General features: G+C 42.1%; 1 protein-coding gene across 1 annotated transcript in view; it reads left to right on the forward strand.

Annotated features, from left to right (window-relative positions):
* The window catches only part of naaladl1 (N-acetylated alpha-linked acidic dipeptidase like 1), a 64,713-nt gene that overhangs the window by 25,945 nt on the left and 22,388 nt on the right, over nucleotides 1-16,380 (forward strand). Inside the window, exons 9-14 of the mRNA XM_061981814.1 lie at nucleotides 8,221-8,340; nucleotides 8,403-8,488; nucleotides 8,556-8,619; nucleotides 12,899-12,966; nucleotides 13,029-13,120; nucleotides 13,210-13,303. Coding sequence (XP_061837798.1) covers nucleotides 8,221-8,340; nucleotides 8,403-8,488; nucleotides 8,556-8,619; nucleotides 12,899-12,966; nucleotides 13,029-13,120; nucleotides 13,210-13,303 — 524 coding nt within the window. The remainder of the gene's footprint in view (nucleotides 1-8,220; nucleotides 8,341-8,402; nucleotides 8,489-8,555; nucleotides 8,620-12,898; nucleotides 12,967-13,028; nucleotides 13,121-13,209; nucleotides 13,304-16,380) is intronic.

Raw genomic sequence — 16,380 nt, forward strand, 5'->3', positions numbered from 1 at the left:
TTTTGAGATGGGACTTAAATGTTTCTACTGAGGTAGCATCTCTAACTGTTACCAGGAGGGCATTCCATAGTGCTGGAGCCCGAATAGAAAACGCTCTACAGCCCGCAGACTTTTTTTGGGCTCTGGGAATCACTAATAAGCCGGAGTTCTTTGAACGCAGATTTCTTGCCGGGACATATGGTATAATACAATCGGCAAGATAGGCTGGAGCTAGACCGTGTAGTATTTTATACGTAAGTAGTAAAACCTTAAAGTCACATCTTAAGTGCACAGGAAGCCAGTGCAGGTGAGCCAGTATAGGCGTAATATGATCAAACTTTCTTGTTCTTGTCAAAAGTCTAGCAGCCGCATTTTGTACCAACTGTAATCTTTTAATGCTAGACATAGGGAGACCCGAAAATAATACGTTACAGTAATCGAGACGAGACGTAACGAACGCATGAATAATGATCTCAGCGTCGCTAGTGGACAAAATGGAACGAATTTTAGCGATATTACGGAGATGAAAGAAGGCCGTTTTAGTAACACTCTTAATGTGTGACTCAAAGGAGAGAGTTGGGTCGAAGATAATACCCAGATTCTTTACTGTATTCGCTTTGTGTAATTGTTTGGTTGTCAAATGTTAAGGTGGTATTATCAAATAAATGTCGGTGTTTAGCAGGACCGATAATCAGCATTTCCGTTTTCTTAGTGTTGAGTTGCAAGAAGTTAGCGGACATCCATTGTTTAATTTCATTAAGACACGCCTCCAGCTGACTACAATCCGGCGTGTTGGTCAGCTTTAGGGGCATGTAGAGTTGGGTGTCATCAGCATAGCAGTGAAAGCTAACACCGTATTTGCGTATGATGTCGCCTAGCGGCAACATGTAAATACTAAAGAGTGCAGTGCCAAGAACCGAACCTTGGGGGACTCCGCACGTTACCTTAACATAGTCCGAGGTCACATTGTTATGGGAGACGCACTGCATCCTGTCAGTAAGATAAGAGTTAAACCACGACAAGGCTAAGTCTGACATACCAATACGTGTTTTGATACGTTCTAATAAAATGTTATGATCGACGGTATCGAAAGCAGCGCTAAGATCAAGAAGCAGCAACATAGATGACGCATCAGAATCCATCGTTAGCAGTAGATCATTAGTCATTTTTGCGAGGGCTGTCTCCGTAGAGTGATTTGCCCTGAAACCGGATTGAAAAGGTTCACAGAGATTGTTAGACATTAAGTGTTCATTTAGCTGCTGTGCGACAATTTTTTCGAGGATTTTCGAGATAAACGGAAGGTGGGACACCGGCCGGTAGTTTACCATGAGGTCAGGATCGAGGTTAGGTCTTTTGAGCAAAGGATGAATAACCGCTTTTTTGAATGCTAGTGGAACAGTGCCAGAGGAGAGTGATAAGTTTATAATATTTAGCACTGATGGACCTAATAATACAAAAAGCTCCTTAATAAGTTTCCCAGGAAATGGGTCAAGTAAACATGTTGTTTGTTTTGTCCCATTGACACATCTTAACAATTCCTCTAGTGTTATTTCATCAAAGAGAGAGAAACTATTTTGGAGGGCGGTATCCTTCGTAGATACAGTCGTATCTGTGTTAATAGAACCCAGTTGTAGCTGCGATGCATTGTCTTTAATCTCCTTTCTAATGAGTTCAATTTTCTTATTAAAGAAATTCATAAAATCATCTGCTGAGTGGGTGGAGCTACTGGGAGGAGTCCCTTGTTGGGTTAGCGATGCTACTGTACTAAACAAAAATTTCGGATCATTTTTGTTGAGGTGGATGAGATTTGAGTAATATTTAGCTTTAGCTAGGGTAAGCATGTGTTTATAAGTTATTAAACTATCACTCCATGCTTGATGGAAAACCTCAAGTTTAGTAGCGCGCCATTTGCGTTCCAGCTTTCTACATGATAATTTATGGGCTCTAGTTTCTTCTGTAAACCATGGGGTGCGCCTTTTAGGGGCTCTTTTAAGCTTTAGCGGTGCTATACTATCAATGGTGTCGCGCAGGGCGTCGTTAAAGTTGTTAGTGAGGTTATCAATAGAGCCGACATAATTTGGGAATGGTGCCATTACCGAAGGCAGTAGGCCAGCAAGAGTCATCGTTGTGGCAGCATTAATGTTGCGGCTGCTATAGTAGTTATTATTATTAGTTTGTTGACAATGAGTCAGAACTTCAAATTTTATAAGGTAATGATCGGACATTACTTTAGTATACGGGAATATCGTAACTTTGGAGGTGGTGACACCCCTGACCAGCACTAGATCTATCGTATTTCCGTTGCGATGCGTAGGTTCATTTATTATTTGTGTAAGACCACAGCTATCAATTATAGTCTGGAGCGCCATGCACTGAGGGTCCGATGGGGTATTCATATGGATATTAAAGTCCCCCATTATGATTATATTGTCGGCGTGCGTCACTAAATCAGCAACGAACTCTGAAAATTCACTGATGAAGTCCGAATTGGGTCCTGGGGGGCGGTAGATAACAGCCAGGTGGAGAGGCAGCGGTGTGACAAACCTCATAGTAAGCATCTCAAACGAGTTATATTTATTATTTAGGTTCGGGGTAAGATTAAAGTTTTTATTGTGTATGAGTGCAACTCCCCCACCCCTTTTAATGGGACGGGCAATATGCGCTCCAGCATAGCCAGGAGGAGACGCCTCACCCAGCGCAAAGAAATCGTCTGGTTTGAGCCAGGTCTCGGCGAGACCAATAACGTCAAGATTATTGTCTCTAATGACCTCATTAACTAATAGCGTTTTGGAAGATAAGGATCTTATGTTTAAGAAGCCCATATTATAGGTAGTGGGCTGTTTTGAGGAGTTTTTGTTGAAATTATCCGTAGTAGCAATATTAATAATGTTGTGTTTATTATGTGTAGTGCACTTTAAATAATTTCGACCATATCTAGGAATTGATATGACGGGAATTTTCCGATTGTTTGCTTGATGTTGTGATAAACCGAACGCATCATAACTTGCCACCTCAGTAGAGTGCATGTCTACTTCTGACACAGAAAAAACATTTTTTGAGTTGTGTATTGTTCTAAAATAGTTGCTATGTGTGCAGGTATTATCCAGCCTGGCGCTGGCTAGTTCTATTTTAACAAACTTCTCACCCGGACTAGTGCTTCTTTGAGGATTAGCCTTTCGCTTTGTTGTTAGCCCCGCTCGGCATCCCCGCTTCTGCTTCCGCTCACACCGCTTACGTGTCTTCCGTTGACGGTCCCCGCTGGCACTTAACTCCGCTGCTTTAGAGGCCGCTGGATGTAGCAAGCGAAGAATCCCCATGCTAGCAAGGAGGTCAAAAGTACCCGCATCTTTCAGCCTATAACGGCCCGTATCTGATCACGAAGTGTCCACGCTGTGAGCCAGCCATGAAATAGACAGAATTGACGGGTATTTTTGCCAAATCGCTCTACACTTCCAAGAGCGTCTGCAAGCCGCTGCCATCAGGGCGCCGCCATCTTGTCATGACTTCTGATGCATTTTCAGATTTATCCGTTGATTGTAACTTTTTAAACCATTTTTTCGTGTTTTTGTTTGATGCACTTTTTGTCAGTAATTTTTTTATACGGCAAACACACAAAATATGTCATATTTTCCAGAAAAAAATATTTCAAAGTGGAATATTTGATTTGAAGTAATTGAAGTCCGAAATAGGTCAATAATTCATAAGATTGATTTTGATTCATTATATTTTTTTGAGTAATGACAGTTTGAAAAAAAAAAAAACACTAAAATTCTTGGGGATCCAAAAGGGTCCCACTCATAAAACATTAAAAAATAAGTCATACGTTTTGTTTCTTTGACTTTCAACGCTTAAGTTGATCAACTTTCAGATTTATCCGTTGATTGTAACTTTTTAAATTGTTTGTTTCATGTTTTTGTTTTAAGCACTTTTTGTCACAGTTAGTTTTTTTATATGGCTAACACACAAATATGTAATATTTTCCAGAAAAACATATTTCAAAGTGAAATATTTGATGTGAAGTAATTGAAGCCTTAAATAGGCCAATAATTTGTAACAACATTGATTTTGGTTCATTATTATTTTTTGAGTAATGACAGTTTAAAACAAAATAAAACACAAAAATTATTGGGGATCCAAAAGGGTCCCAATCATAACATTTTTAAAAATAAGTCATACGTTTTGCTTCTTTGACTTTCAACGCTTAAGTTGATCAACTTTTATCCGTTGATTGTAACTTTTTAAACAATTTTTTCGTGTTTTTGTTTGATGCACTTTTTGTCTGTAATTTTTTTATACGGCAAACACACAAAATATGTAATATTTTCCAGAAAAAAATATTTCAAAATGCAATATTTGATGTGATGTAAATTAAGCCTTAATTAGGTCCATAATTTATAACAACATTGATTTTGGTTCATTATTATTTTTTGAGTAATGACAGTTTCCATCCATCCATCCATCCATCCATCTTCTTCCGCTTATCCGAGGTCGGGTCGCGGGGGCAGAAGCCTAAGCAGGGAAGCCCAGACTTCCCTCTCCCCAGCCACTTCGTCCAGCTCCTCCCGGGGGATCCCGAGGCGTTCCCAGGCCAGCCGGGAGACATAGTCTTCCCAACGTGTCCTGGGTCTTCCTCGTGGCCTCCTACCGGTCGGACGTGCCCTAAACACCTCCTTAGGGAGGCGCTCGGGTGGCATCCTGACCAGATGCCCGAACCACCTCATCTGGCTCCTCTCGATGTGGAGGAGCAGCGGCTTTACTTTGAGCTCCCCCCGGATGGCAGAGCTTCTCACCCTATCTCTAAGGGAGAGCCCCGCCACCCGGCGGAGGAAACTCATTTCGGCCGCTTGTACCCGTGATCTTGTCCTTTCGGTCATAACCCAAAGCTCATGACCATAGGTGAGGATGGGAACGTAGATCGACCGGTAAATTGAGAGCTTTGCCTTCCGGCTCAGCTCCTTCTTCACCACAACGGATCGATACAGCGTCCGCATTACTGAAGACGCCGCACCGATCCGCCTGTCGATCTCACGATCCACTCTTCCCTCACTCGTGAACAAGACTCCGAGGTACTTGAACTCCTCCACTTGGGGCAAGATCTCCTCCCCAACCCGGAGATGGCACTCCACCCTTTTCCGGGCGAGAACCATGGACTCGGACTTGGAGGTGCTGATTCTCATCCCAGTCGCTTCACACTCAGCTGCGAACCGATCCAGTGAGAGCTGAAGATCCTGGCCAGATGAAGCCATCAGGACCAAATCATCTGCAAAAAGCAGAGACCTAATCCTGCAGCCACCAAACCGGATCCCCTCAACGTCTTGACTGCGCCTAGAAATTCTGTCCATAAAAGTTATGAACAGAATCGGTGACAAAGGGCAGCCTTGGCGGAGTCCAACCCTCACCGGAAACGTGTCCGACTTACTGCCGGCAATGCGAACCAAGCTCTGACACTGATCATACAGGGAGCGGACCGCCACAATCAGACAGTCCGAAACCCCATACTCTCTGAGCACCCCCCACAGGACTTCCCGAGGGACACGGTCGAATGCCTTCTCCAAGTCCACAAAGCACATGTAGACTGGTTGGGCAAACTCCCATGCACCCTCAAGGACCCTGCCGAGAGTATAGAGCTGGTCCACAGTTCCACGACCAGGACGAAAACCACACTGTTCCTCCTGAATCCGAGGTTCGACTATCCGGCGTAGCCTCCTCTCCAGTACACCTGAATAGACCTTACCGGGAAGGCTGAGGAGTGTGATCCCACGATAGTTAGAACACACCCTCCGGTTCCCCTTTTTAAAAAGAGGAACCACCACCCCGGTCTGCCAATCCAGAGGTACTGCCCCCGATGTCCACGCGATGCTGCAGAGTCTTGTCAACCAAGACAGCCCTACAGCATCCAGAGCCTTAAGGAACTCCGGGCGGATCTCATCCACCCCCGGGGCCTTGCCACCGAGGAGCTTTTTAACTACTTCAGCAACCTCAGCCCCAGAAATAGGAGAGCCCACCACAGATTCCCCAGGCACTGCTTCCTCATAGGAAGACGTGTTGGTGGGATTGAGGAGGTCTTCGAAGTATTCCCTCCACCGATCCACAACTTCCGCAGTCGAGGTCAGCAGAACACCATCCGCACCATACACGGTGTTGGTAGTGCACTGCTTCCCCTTCCTGAGGCGGCGGATGGTGGTCCAGAATCGCTTCGAAGCCGTCCGGAAGTCGTTTTCCATGGCTTCCCCGAACTCCTCCCATGTCCGAGTTTTTGCCTCCGCGACCGCTGAAGCCGCACACCGCTTGGCCTGTCGGTACCTGTCCGCTGCCTCAGGAGTCCCATGAGCCAAAAGAACCCGATAGGACTCCTTCTTCAGCTTGACGGCATCCCTCACCACCGGTGTCCACCAACGGGTTCTAGGATTACCGCCACGACAGGCACCAACTACCTTGCGGCCACAGCTCCAATCAGCCGCCTCGACAATAGAGGTGCGGAACATGGTCCACTCGGACTCAATGTCCAGCACCTCCCTCGTGACATGTTCAAAGTTCTTCCGGAGGTGGGAATTGAAACTCTCTCTGACAGGAGACTCTGCCAGACGTTCCCAGCAAACCCTCACAATGCGTTTGGGCCTGCCAGGTCTGTCCGGCATCCTCCCCCACCATCGCAGCCAACTCACCACCAGGTGGTGATCGGTAGAAAGCTCCGCCCCTCTCTTCACCCGAGTGTCCAAAACATGAGGCCGCAAATCCGATGACACAACTACAAAGTCGATCATAGAACTGCGGCCTAGGGTGTCCTGGTGCCAAGTGCACATATGGACACCCTTATGCTTGAACATGGTGTTCGTTATGGACAATCCGTGACAGGCACAAAAGTCCAATAACAAAACACCACTTGGGTTCAGATCCGGGCGGCCATTCTTCCCAATCACGCCTCTCCAGGTTTCACTGTCGTTGCCAATATGAGCGTTGAAGTCCCCCAGTAGAACGAGGGAATCACCCGGGGGAGCACTCTGAAGTACTCCCCCGAGTGAATCCAAAAAGGGTGGGTACTCTGAGCTGCTGTTTGGCGCGTAAGCGCAAACAACAGTCAGGACCCGTCCCTCCACCCGAAGGCAGAGGGAAGCTACCCTCTCGTCCACCGGGTTGAACTCCAACATGCAGGCTCTGAGCCGGGGGGCAACAAGAATTTCCACCCCAGCCCGTCGCCTCTCACTGCTGGCAACGCCAGAGTGGAAGAGAGTCCAGCCCCTCTCGAGAGAACTGGTTCCAGAGCCCTTGCTGTGCGTCGAGGTGAGTCCGACTATATCCAACCGGAACTTCTCTACCTCGCGCACTAGCTCAGGCTCCTTCCCCCCCAGCGAGGTGACGTTCCACGTCCCAAGAGCTAGCTTCTGTAGCCGAGGATCAGACCGCCAAGTGCCCTGCCTTCGGCTACCGCCCAGCTCACATTGCACCCGACCTCTATGGCCCCTGCTATGGGTGGTGAGCCCATTGGAGGGGGGACCCACGTTGCCTGTTCGGGCTGTGCCCGGCCGGGCCCCATGGGGACAGGCCCGGCCACCAGGCGCTCGCCATCGTGCCCCAACTCCGGGCCTGGCTCCGGAGGGGGGCCCCGGTGACCCGCGTCCGGGCGAGGGAAATCTGAGTCTCGGTTCTTGCATTTCCATAGAAGTCTTCGAGCTGCTCTTTGTCTGATCCCTCACCTAGGACCTGTTTGTCTTGGGAGACCCTACCAGGGGGCATGGAAGCCCCCGGACAACATAGCTCCTAGGATCATTGGGACACGCAAACTCCTCTACCACGGTAAGGTGGCAGCTCAGAGAGGAGGTAATGACAGTTTAAAAAAAAAAAAACACTACATTTATTGGGGACACAAAAGGGTCGTATTCATAATTTTTTTTAAATAATATGTTTTGTGTGTTTGACTTTCAACGCTTAAGTTGATCAACTTTCAGATTTATCCGTTGACTGTAACTTTTTTAATTGTTTTTTTCGTGTCTTTGTTTTAAGCACTTTTTGTCAGAGTTAGTTTTTTATATGGCAAACACACAAAATATGTAATGTTTTCCTGAAAAAAATATTTCAAAGTAGAATATTTGATGTGACGTAAATGAAGCCTTAGATAGGTCAATAATTCATAACAACATTGATTTTGGTTCAATATTATTTTTTGAGTAATGAGAGTTTTTTTTAAATCGATAAAAGTGTTGCATTAAAACCGCTTGTGCTCCTGGACCCCCACCATGGAAGATCGATACGTGATCTATGGGAATCACCGAGACAGCTGGGTGCACGGCGCCATCGACCCGAGCAGCGGCACGTCTGTCATGCTGGAACTAAGTCGGGTTCTTGGCCAGAAGGTGAAGCGAGGTGAGTCAAGTGTCTCTACAGGTGCTCCTCAACAAGGTGGTAGAAGTTTCTCCCCCCCGCAGGAACATGGAGGCCTCGCAGGTCCATTATATTCGGGAGCTGGGGAGCCGAGGAGTTTGGCCTCATCGGCTCGGCAGAATACACGGAGGTGAAAGTTTCACACGCAGAAACAGTAAGCTGCTGCAAAACGTCAACTTTTGTCCTGTGGTCTGCAGCAATACTTCACCAAGCTCAGTGAACGCACCGTGGCCTACATCAACGTGGACATCGCCGTTTTAGGTGAGACCACGCTAACACCGGAGATGGGATTATTGAGTCTTTGAAGGGAGACGCATCTTTCAAAGAGCCGTTCAAAAGACCGGCTCGTTTTATGTTTCTTTTTTAACAGTTTTTTTTAGCAATAAAACAATCACTTGTAGCCTTTGTAAGAATAATTATATTTCACACAAATAGTACTGTATTAATAAGAATTATTCTGAAATATTGGCAATAATTGTATTTTTTGTGTTTGTTTTTTGGTCCCATGTCCCCTTGCCTTGACGATGATATCACTATTTTGAACTGATTAGTTAGCTATCTGTGTTGGCCTGGCCTTAAAGGCACCTGGCTCGGTGACAACAAGCTATCCATACACTTAGGTAAAACAGAATCCATCTTGTTTGGGTCCCACATAAACCTTAAGAAAGTCAATGACTTCACTATAAAAGTGGGTGACATTGTTGTCACCAGGAAGGATGAGGTCACCTACCTAGGTTCCATTCTAGAGGCTAATCTTTCCTGTGATAAAATGGCAACCAAGGTAATCAAAAAGGTCAACAGTCGAACCGAAGTACATGTCAAACTACTTCCTTAACGTAAATGACCGCCATAACCACAACACCGGGGGGAGCTCTACTAACCACGTTAAACCCAGATTCCGATCTAACAAAGGTCTTAACTCATTCTCTTTCTATGCCACATCAATGTGGAATGCACTCCCAACAGGTATAAAAGAAAGAGCATCTCTATCCTCCTTCAAAACCACAATAAAAGTACACCTCCAGGCAACTTCAACCCTAAACTAACACCCTCCCCGGATTGTTGTTAATAATCAAATGTAAACAATCAAATGCAGATATTTTTCTTATGCCTTCTGATCTCTCTCTCTCTCTCTCTCTATGTCCACTACTTGCTGTACATATCCTACCAAGTCAGACCTACACTGTTTCAATATCCATTTCTCTGTTCTCAATTGTTGATGACTGATGATAAATACAAAACCTAACCCCTCCACACCCCGAATTGTAAATAATGTAAATAATTCAATGTATACACCCTGATGATTATCTTGTGTGATGACTATATTATGATGATAGTATATATGATAGAATATATCTGTATCATGAATCAATTTAAGTGGACCCCGACTTAAACAAGTTGAAAAACGTATTCGGGTGTTACCATTTCGTGGTCAATTGTACGGAATATGTACTTCACTATGCAACCTACTATATATATATATATATATATATATATATATATATATGTGTGTATGTATACAAACCCCGTTTTCATGAGTTGGGAAATTGTGTTAGATGTAAATATAAACGGAATACAATGATTTGCAAATCATTTTCAACCCATATTCAGTTGAATATGCTACAAAGACAACATATTTGATGTTCAAACTGATAAACTTTTTTTTTTTTTCAAATAATCATTAACTTTAGAATTTGATGCCAGCAACACGTGACAAAGAAGTTGGGAATGGTGGCAATAAATACTGATAAAGTTGAGGAATGCTCATCAAGGGACGGCGTGGCGCAGTGGGAGAGTGGCCGTGCGCGACCCGAGGGTCCCTGGTTCAATCCCCACCTAGTACCAACTTCGTCATGTCCGTTGTGTCCTGAGCAAGACACTTCACCCTTGCTCCTGATGGGTGCTGGTTAGCGCCTTGCATGGCAGCTCCCTCCATCAGTGTGTGAATGTGTGTGTGAATGGGTAAATGTGGAAGTAGTGTCAAAGCGCTTTGAGTACCTTGAAGGTAGAAAAGCGCTATACAAGTACAACCCATTTATCATTTATTTATTTATCAAACACTTATTTGGAACATCCCACAGGTGAACAGGCAAATTGGGAACCGGCGGGTGCCATGATTGGGTATAAAAGTAGATTCCATGAAATGCTCAGTCATTCACAAACAAGGATGAGGCGAGGGTCACCACTTTGTCAACAAATGCGTGAACAAAATGTTGAACAGTTTAAGAAAAACCTTTCTCAACCAGCTATTGCAATGAATTTAGGGATTTCACCATCTACGGTCCGTAATATCCGCAAAGGGTTCAGAGAATCTGGAGAAATCACTGCACGTAAGCAGCTAAGCCCATGACCTTCGATCTCTCAGGCTGTACTGCATCAACAAGCGACATCAGTGTGTAAAGGATATCACCACATGGGCTCAGGAACACTTCAGAAACCCACTGTCAGTAACTACAGTTGGTCGCTACATCTGTAAATTCAAGTTAAAACTCCCCTATGCAAGGCGAAAACCGTTTATCAACAACAGCCAGAAAAGCCGTCGGCTTCGCTGGGCCTGAGCTCATCTAAGATGGATTGATACAAAGTGGAAAAGTGTTCTGTGGTCTGACGAGTCCACATTTCAAATTTTTTTTGGAAACTGTGGACGTCGTGTCGTCCGGACCAAAGAGGAAATGAACCATCCGGATAGTTATAGGCGCAAAGTTGAAAAGCCAGCATCTACATAAAGGTTTTGGAGCAACATATGTTGCCATCCAAGCAACGTGACCATGGACGCCCCTGCTTATTTCAGCAAGACAATGCCAAGCCACGTGTTACATCAACGTGGCTTCATAGTAAAAGAGTGCGGGTACTAGGCTGGCCTGCCTGTAGTCCAGACCTGTCTCCCATTAAAAATGTATGGCGCATTATGAAGCCTAAAATACCACAACGGAGACCCCCGGACTGTTGAACAACTTAAGCTGTACATCAAGCAAGAATGGGAAATAATTCCACCTGAGAAGCTTAAAAAATGTGTCTCCTCAGTTCCCAAACGTTTACTGAGTGTTGTTAAAAGGAAAGGCCATGTAACACAGTGGTGAACATGCCTTTTCCCAACTACTTTGGCACATGTTGCAACCATGAAATTCTAAGTTAATTATTATTTGCAAAAAAAAAAAAAAACTTTATGAGTTTGAACATCAAATATCTTGTCTTTGTAGTGCATTCAATTGAATATGGGTTGAAAATGATTTGCAAATCATTGTATTCCGTTTATATTTACATCTAACACAATTTCCCAACTCATATGGAAACGGGGTTTGTACATACACACACACATATATATATACACATACACATGTATATATACACATGTATATATTTATATATATATATATATATATATATATATATATATATACATACATACATACATACATACATACATACATACATACATATATATATATACACACACACACACATAAATATATATATATACACATACATACATATATATGTATATATTTATGTACATATATGACCTGGAATTGCTTTATCACATCCTGGGTAATTCCTCTAAGTTAGAACTCAGCTAAAATGTTGATATTAAACACGAATGATAATAATAATGCCCTCTGTCCCCTATAAAAGGAGTTCTTAATTTTTTTTTACCTCAGGACCCAACTTTTCCACTATGGAGGGGCTCACTGAAATAGAAATTTCACTCTTAATTTTAATTGATTCAATAAATATATCCAACCAAGTTACAGTTCACAACCCTGTCTATCGATATGAAAACATGTGTTAATCACAAAGATGATTACTACAAAAAAGCATTTGCATACATTTATATGGTGCTAAAATAAATAAAATAAAATAAGATTAAATCATAAAACTGTTTATTTTTCATAAAATGTCAATAAAATTAAAGTGAAAAAAAATAGAAAAATAAAATACACACATTTAAAAAAAATAAAAATGAAAATTCATCCTTCTCTTTAGTCCTAATTTGTGCGCTCAAAAAACTTGTCTATTACTTTAGCTCCAGACTTCTTCTGTTTCTTTGGGATTGTCTTTACTGCCACAAGTGGTGGAAAAGGAAATTACAACTAACCGTACTGACCACAGCTGAGAAACAGATATGTTGTTTGGCGGCCAAACAACAGGCCCGATGGTAAAAAACAAAACACTGACCTATAACACAAATCTGACAAAGTTTGTTCTTTAAATATAAACTGTATGTCTCTTTTTAGCATTTTTTAATTGACACACAATAATAAAACATGACAAAATGGCCCCTGCATGCTTTGACTTGTCAGTCGGCAGCCCTTTATGGATAAAGTTACATTATTAGTTATTGTGCTTTTATTTTCCTATTTCAACAATAACATCTTTTTTCCCCATTTCATATTCATAGGAAAATGATTCAAATTTGCGTAACAAAAAGGCTTCGGCGGTTGGCAGACATTTTGAATTTTGTGCAAGTTTGCAATTGAAATGGGACAAAATGACATGTTGCGTTCACTGACCGTAAAAGACAACACTCTGCACTCCACAGCCAATGCTTTTCTGCGGGCGTCGGGAATGCCGTCGTTACAGAAGGTCATCTTCACAGCTGCTAAGCAGGTACTGTGATGACACATCCGTTCTACGCCATTTGGTGGTCTTGATGGTTTCGTGTGACCCAGGTCAAGGCTCCTGGTCAGGACTCAATGTCCGTGTACGACAAGTGGATCCAGTATGCCAACAGAACCAGTCCCGTTCACGGACCCATTCCTAGGTCACTACAAAATGTTAATAATAATCTTGCAGCCATCTTTGTTATTTCCTATTTTTTCAATATTCATCATCTCAGTCCTTCTTTCACAGAGTCGGCTACCTGACAGGAGCAGGAAGTGACTACGCTCCTTTTGTCCATCACCTGGGGATCACGTCCTTGGACCTTTCCTACACTTATGACAGGGTATGGGATATATTTTATAGATTTTTTAATTTTTGGACAACTCACCTACACATATGTGCAGATCATGGGCTGTAAAGTACGTCGGGCCCCACAATCCACAGAGGGCCCCATTTTGCACGTAAAATGTCAATGAATTATTGTGTGTGTACGCTTGGCCTACATCAGAACAATCAACCATAAAAGTGAATCTTAAAAAAAACAAAAATAAAAATTAAATAAGATGAAAATAAATAAACAAAAATAATGAATATAAAAACATTTATTGAAAGTTACTTTTTTTTTCTCTCAAACTAGAGAAGATTAGGCTGAAAAGTTTCAAGTACTGATCTCCAAACTAACCTTGATGGAATCACAATTGAAATGTGGGTGGTTGATGAGCCTTTTGTGTGCTATAGCTCTATAAGGCCATTCAGGAATGCAGCGGTCTGTGGTTTTATGTTGCCTCACTTAAATGACATTTCACCACAAGTGTGTTCCTAACCCCGTCCTGCTCCGTCACTGGTAAGACTAAAAGGACAAATGTTGCCCTCCCTGCTGGAGCTGTTACAAGAAAGTTGAACTAATTATGTTTTACAAAAATGTATTATTGAACAACTTTTTCTCATTATTTTTGAGTCTAAAACATGCATCAGATTTAATTAAAGTTTGAGTCAAACGGTGTAAAAATTGGGGTGGGGGTTCTTTGTAAAACATTCTGCCAAAAAACATTAATTTATTGAACTTTAGATTCTATTTTTATTAAAAAATACATTTAATAAGCTTGTTCAGTATTATTTTATGTTTTTTTAAATTTAAATTATGCTTGTCAAATATTTATTTAAGTAAATTAATTTTATAGTTATTTGCATTACAATAAAAAATTAAAGATCATTTCTAATTATGTTTGTCAAATATTGTTTTAATAAATCAATGTTATCTATTTTCTAATTACTTTATGAAATTTAAAGTGCATTTATGTATAAATATATATATATATATATATATTTATATATATATATATATATATATATACACATACATACATACATATATATATACATATATATATATATATATATACACACATATATATATATATATATATATATATATATGTATATATATATATATATATATATGTATATATACACACACATATATATATATATTTTTTTTTTGTTTGTTTTTTGTTTTTACTTGATACATTTTACCGAGCATGTCAAACATTGTTTGAATTAAGTTCATTGATCCTGGCAGGAGATGTTACATCAAAGTTTACCACATGTTTGTTCTAAAAAAGCTAAATATTGAACAATTTCTTTCCCATTATTTTTTTTTTTTTTCAAAAACATGCATCACATTTCATTAAAGTTGAAGTCAAATAGCATTAAAATCGTTACACACAAATAAAATTGCTTACATGTTTTCTTTGTAATGTGGAAGATCCGGAATAAATGGATTGATTAAAATCATTGATCAGGAAAGTTTTGCAAATTGTTGTTGGAGACAAATTAAATATGAAAACAATTTATTTCCCATTACTTTTTTTTTGTCTAAAACATTCATCAAATTTAATTAAAGTTTTAAGACTAACACTATTAAAATTAGATGTTTTTGTGCGGAATGTTTTTATAAAAACAATTGTATTTCATTTGTATTGTTATTAAAGACTTAATATACTTGTCAATAATTATTTAGAGTAGTTTTGTAAATTGTTTTCAATTTAAAGTGTTATTTTTAATCATGTTTGTCAAATATTCAATCAAATTATTATTGAACATTGAATGTACATTCTCAATTATAATTGTTGAAATTAAATTCATGTACTTATTTTTTCTTTTGCTTCACATTTGAAGTACATTACTGATTATACTTGTCAAATATTCATTGAATTCATTTTCATTACAATATTCATCCATCCTCAGTACCAGAGCTTGGTCCGCATTGCCGGCAGTAAGTCGGACACGTTTCCAGTGAGGGTTGGACTCCGCCAAGGCTGCCCTTTGTCACCGATTCTGTTTATAACTTTTATGAACAGAATTTCTAGGCGCAGTCAAGGCGTTGAGGGGATCTGGTTTGGTGGCTGCAGGATTAGGTCTCTGCTTTTTGCAGATGATGTGGTCCTGATGGTTTCATCTGGCCAGGATCTTCAGCTCTCACTGGATCGGTTCGCAGCCGAGTGTGAAGCGACTGGGATGAGAATCAGCACCTCCAAGTCCGAGTCCATGGTTCTCGCCCGGAAAAGGGTGGAGTGCCATCTCCGGGTTCGGGAGGAGATCTTGCCCCAAGTGGAAGAGTTCAAGTACCTCGGAGTCTTGTTCACGAGTGAGGGAAGAGTGGATCGTGTGATCGACAGGCGGATCGGTGCGGCGTCTTCATTAATGCGGACGCTGTATCGATCCGTTGTGGTGAAGAAGGAGCTGAGCCGGAAGGCAAATCTCTCAATTTACCGGTCGATCTACGTTCCTATCCTCACCTATGGTCATGAGCTTTGGGTTATGACCGAAAGGACAAGATCACGGGTACAAGCGGCCGAAATGAGTTTCCTCCGCCGGGTGGCGGGGCTCTCCCTTAGAGATAGGGTGAGAAGCTCTGCCATCCGGGGGGAGCTCAAAGTAAAGCCGCTGCTCCTCCACATCGAGAGGAGCCAGATGAGGTGGTTCGGGCATCTGGTCAGGATGCCACCCGAACGCCTCCCTAGGGAGGTGTTTAGGGCACGTCCGACCGGTAGGAGGCCGCGGGGAAGACCCAGGACACGTTGGGAAGACTATGTCTCCCGGCTGGCCTGGGAACGCCTCGGGGTCCCACAGGAAGAGCTGGACGAAGTGGCTGGGGAGAGGGAAGTCTGTGCTTCCCTGCTAAGGCTGCTGCCCCCGCGACCCGACCTCGGATAAGAGGAAGAAGATAAATAAAGGACATTTAAAACACATTCCCAATCATTCTTGGCATATATTGCCTGAACTTAATTTATTTTATTAATTTTGTCATTATTAATGTAACGTACAATAGTCATCATGCTTGTCGATACAGTATTTGTGTTTAATTGTGTTGAACTTTATTTTGATACTATATCCTGCCTATTGATGCTATACTTCCAT

This window comes from Nerophis lumbriciformis, linkage group LG24 (genome assembly GCF_033978685.3).
Source record: "Nerophis lumbriciformis linkage group LG24, RoL_Nlum_v2.1, whole genome shotgun sequence".
In the NCBI taxonomy this organism is placed as follows: Eukaryota; Metazoa; Chordata; class Actinopteri; order Syngnathiformes; family Syngnathidae; genus Nerophis; species Nerophis lumbriciformis.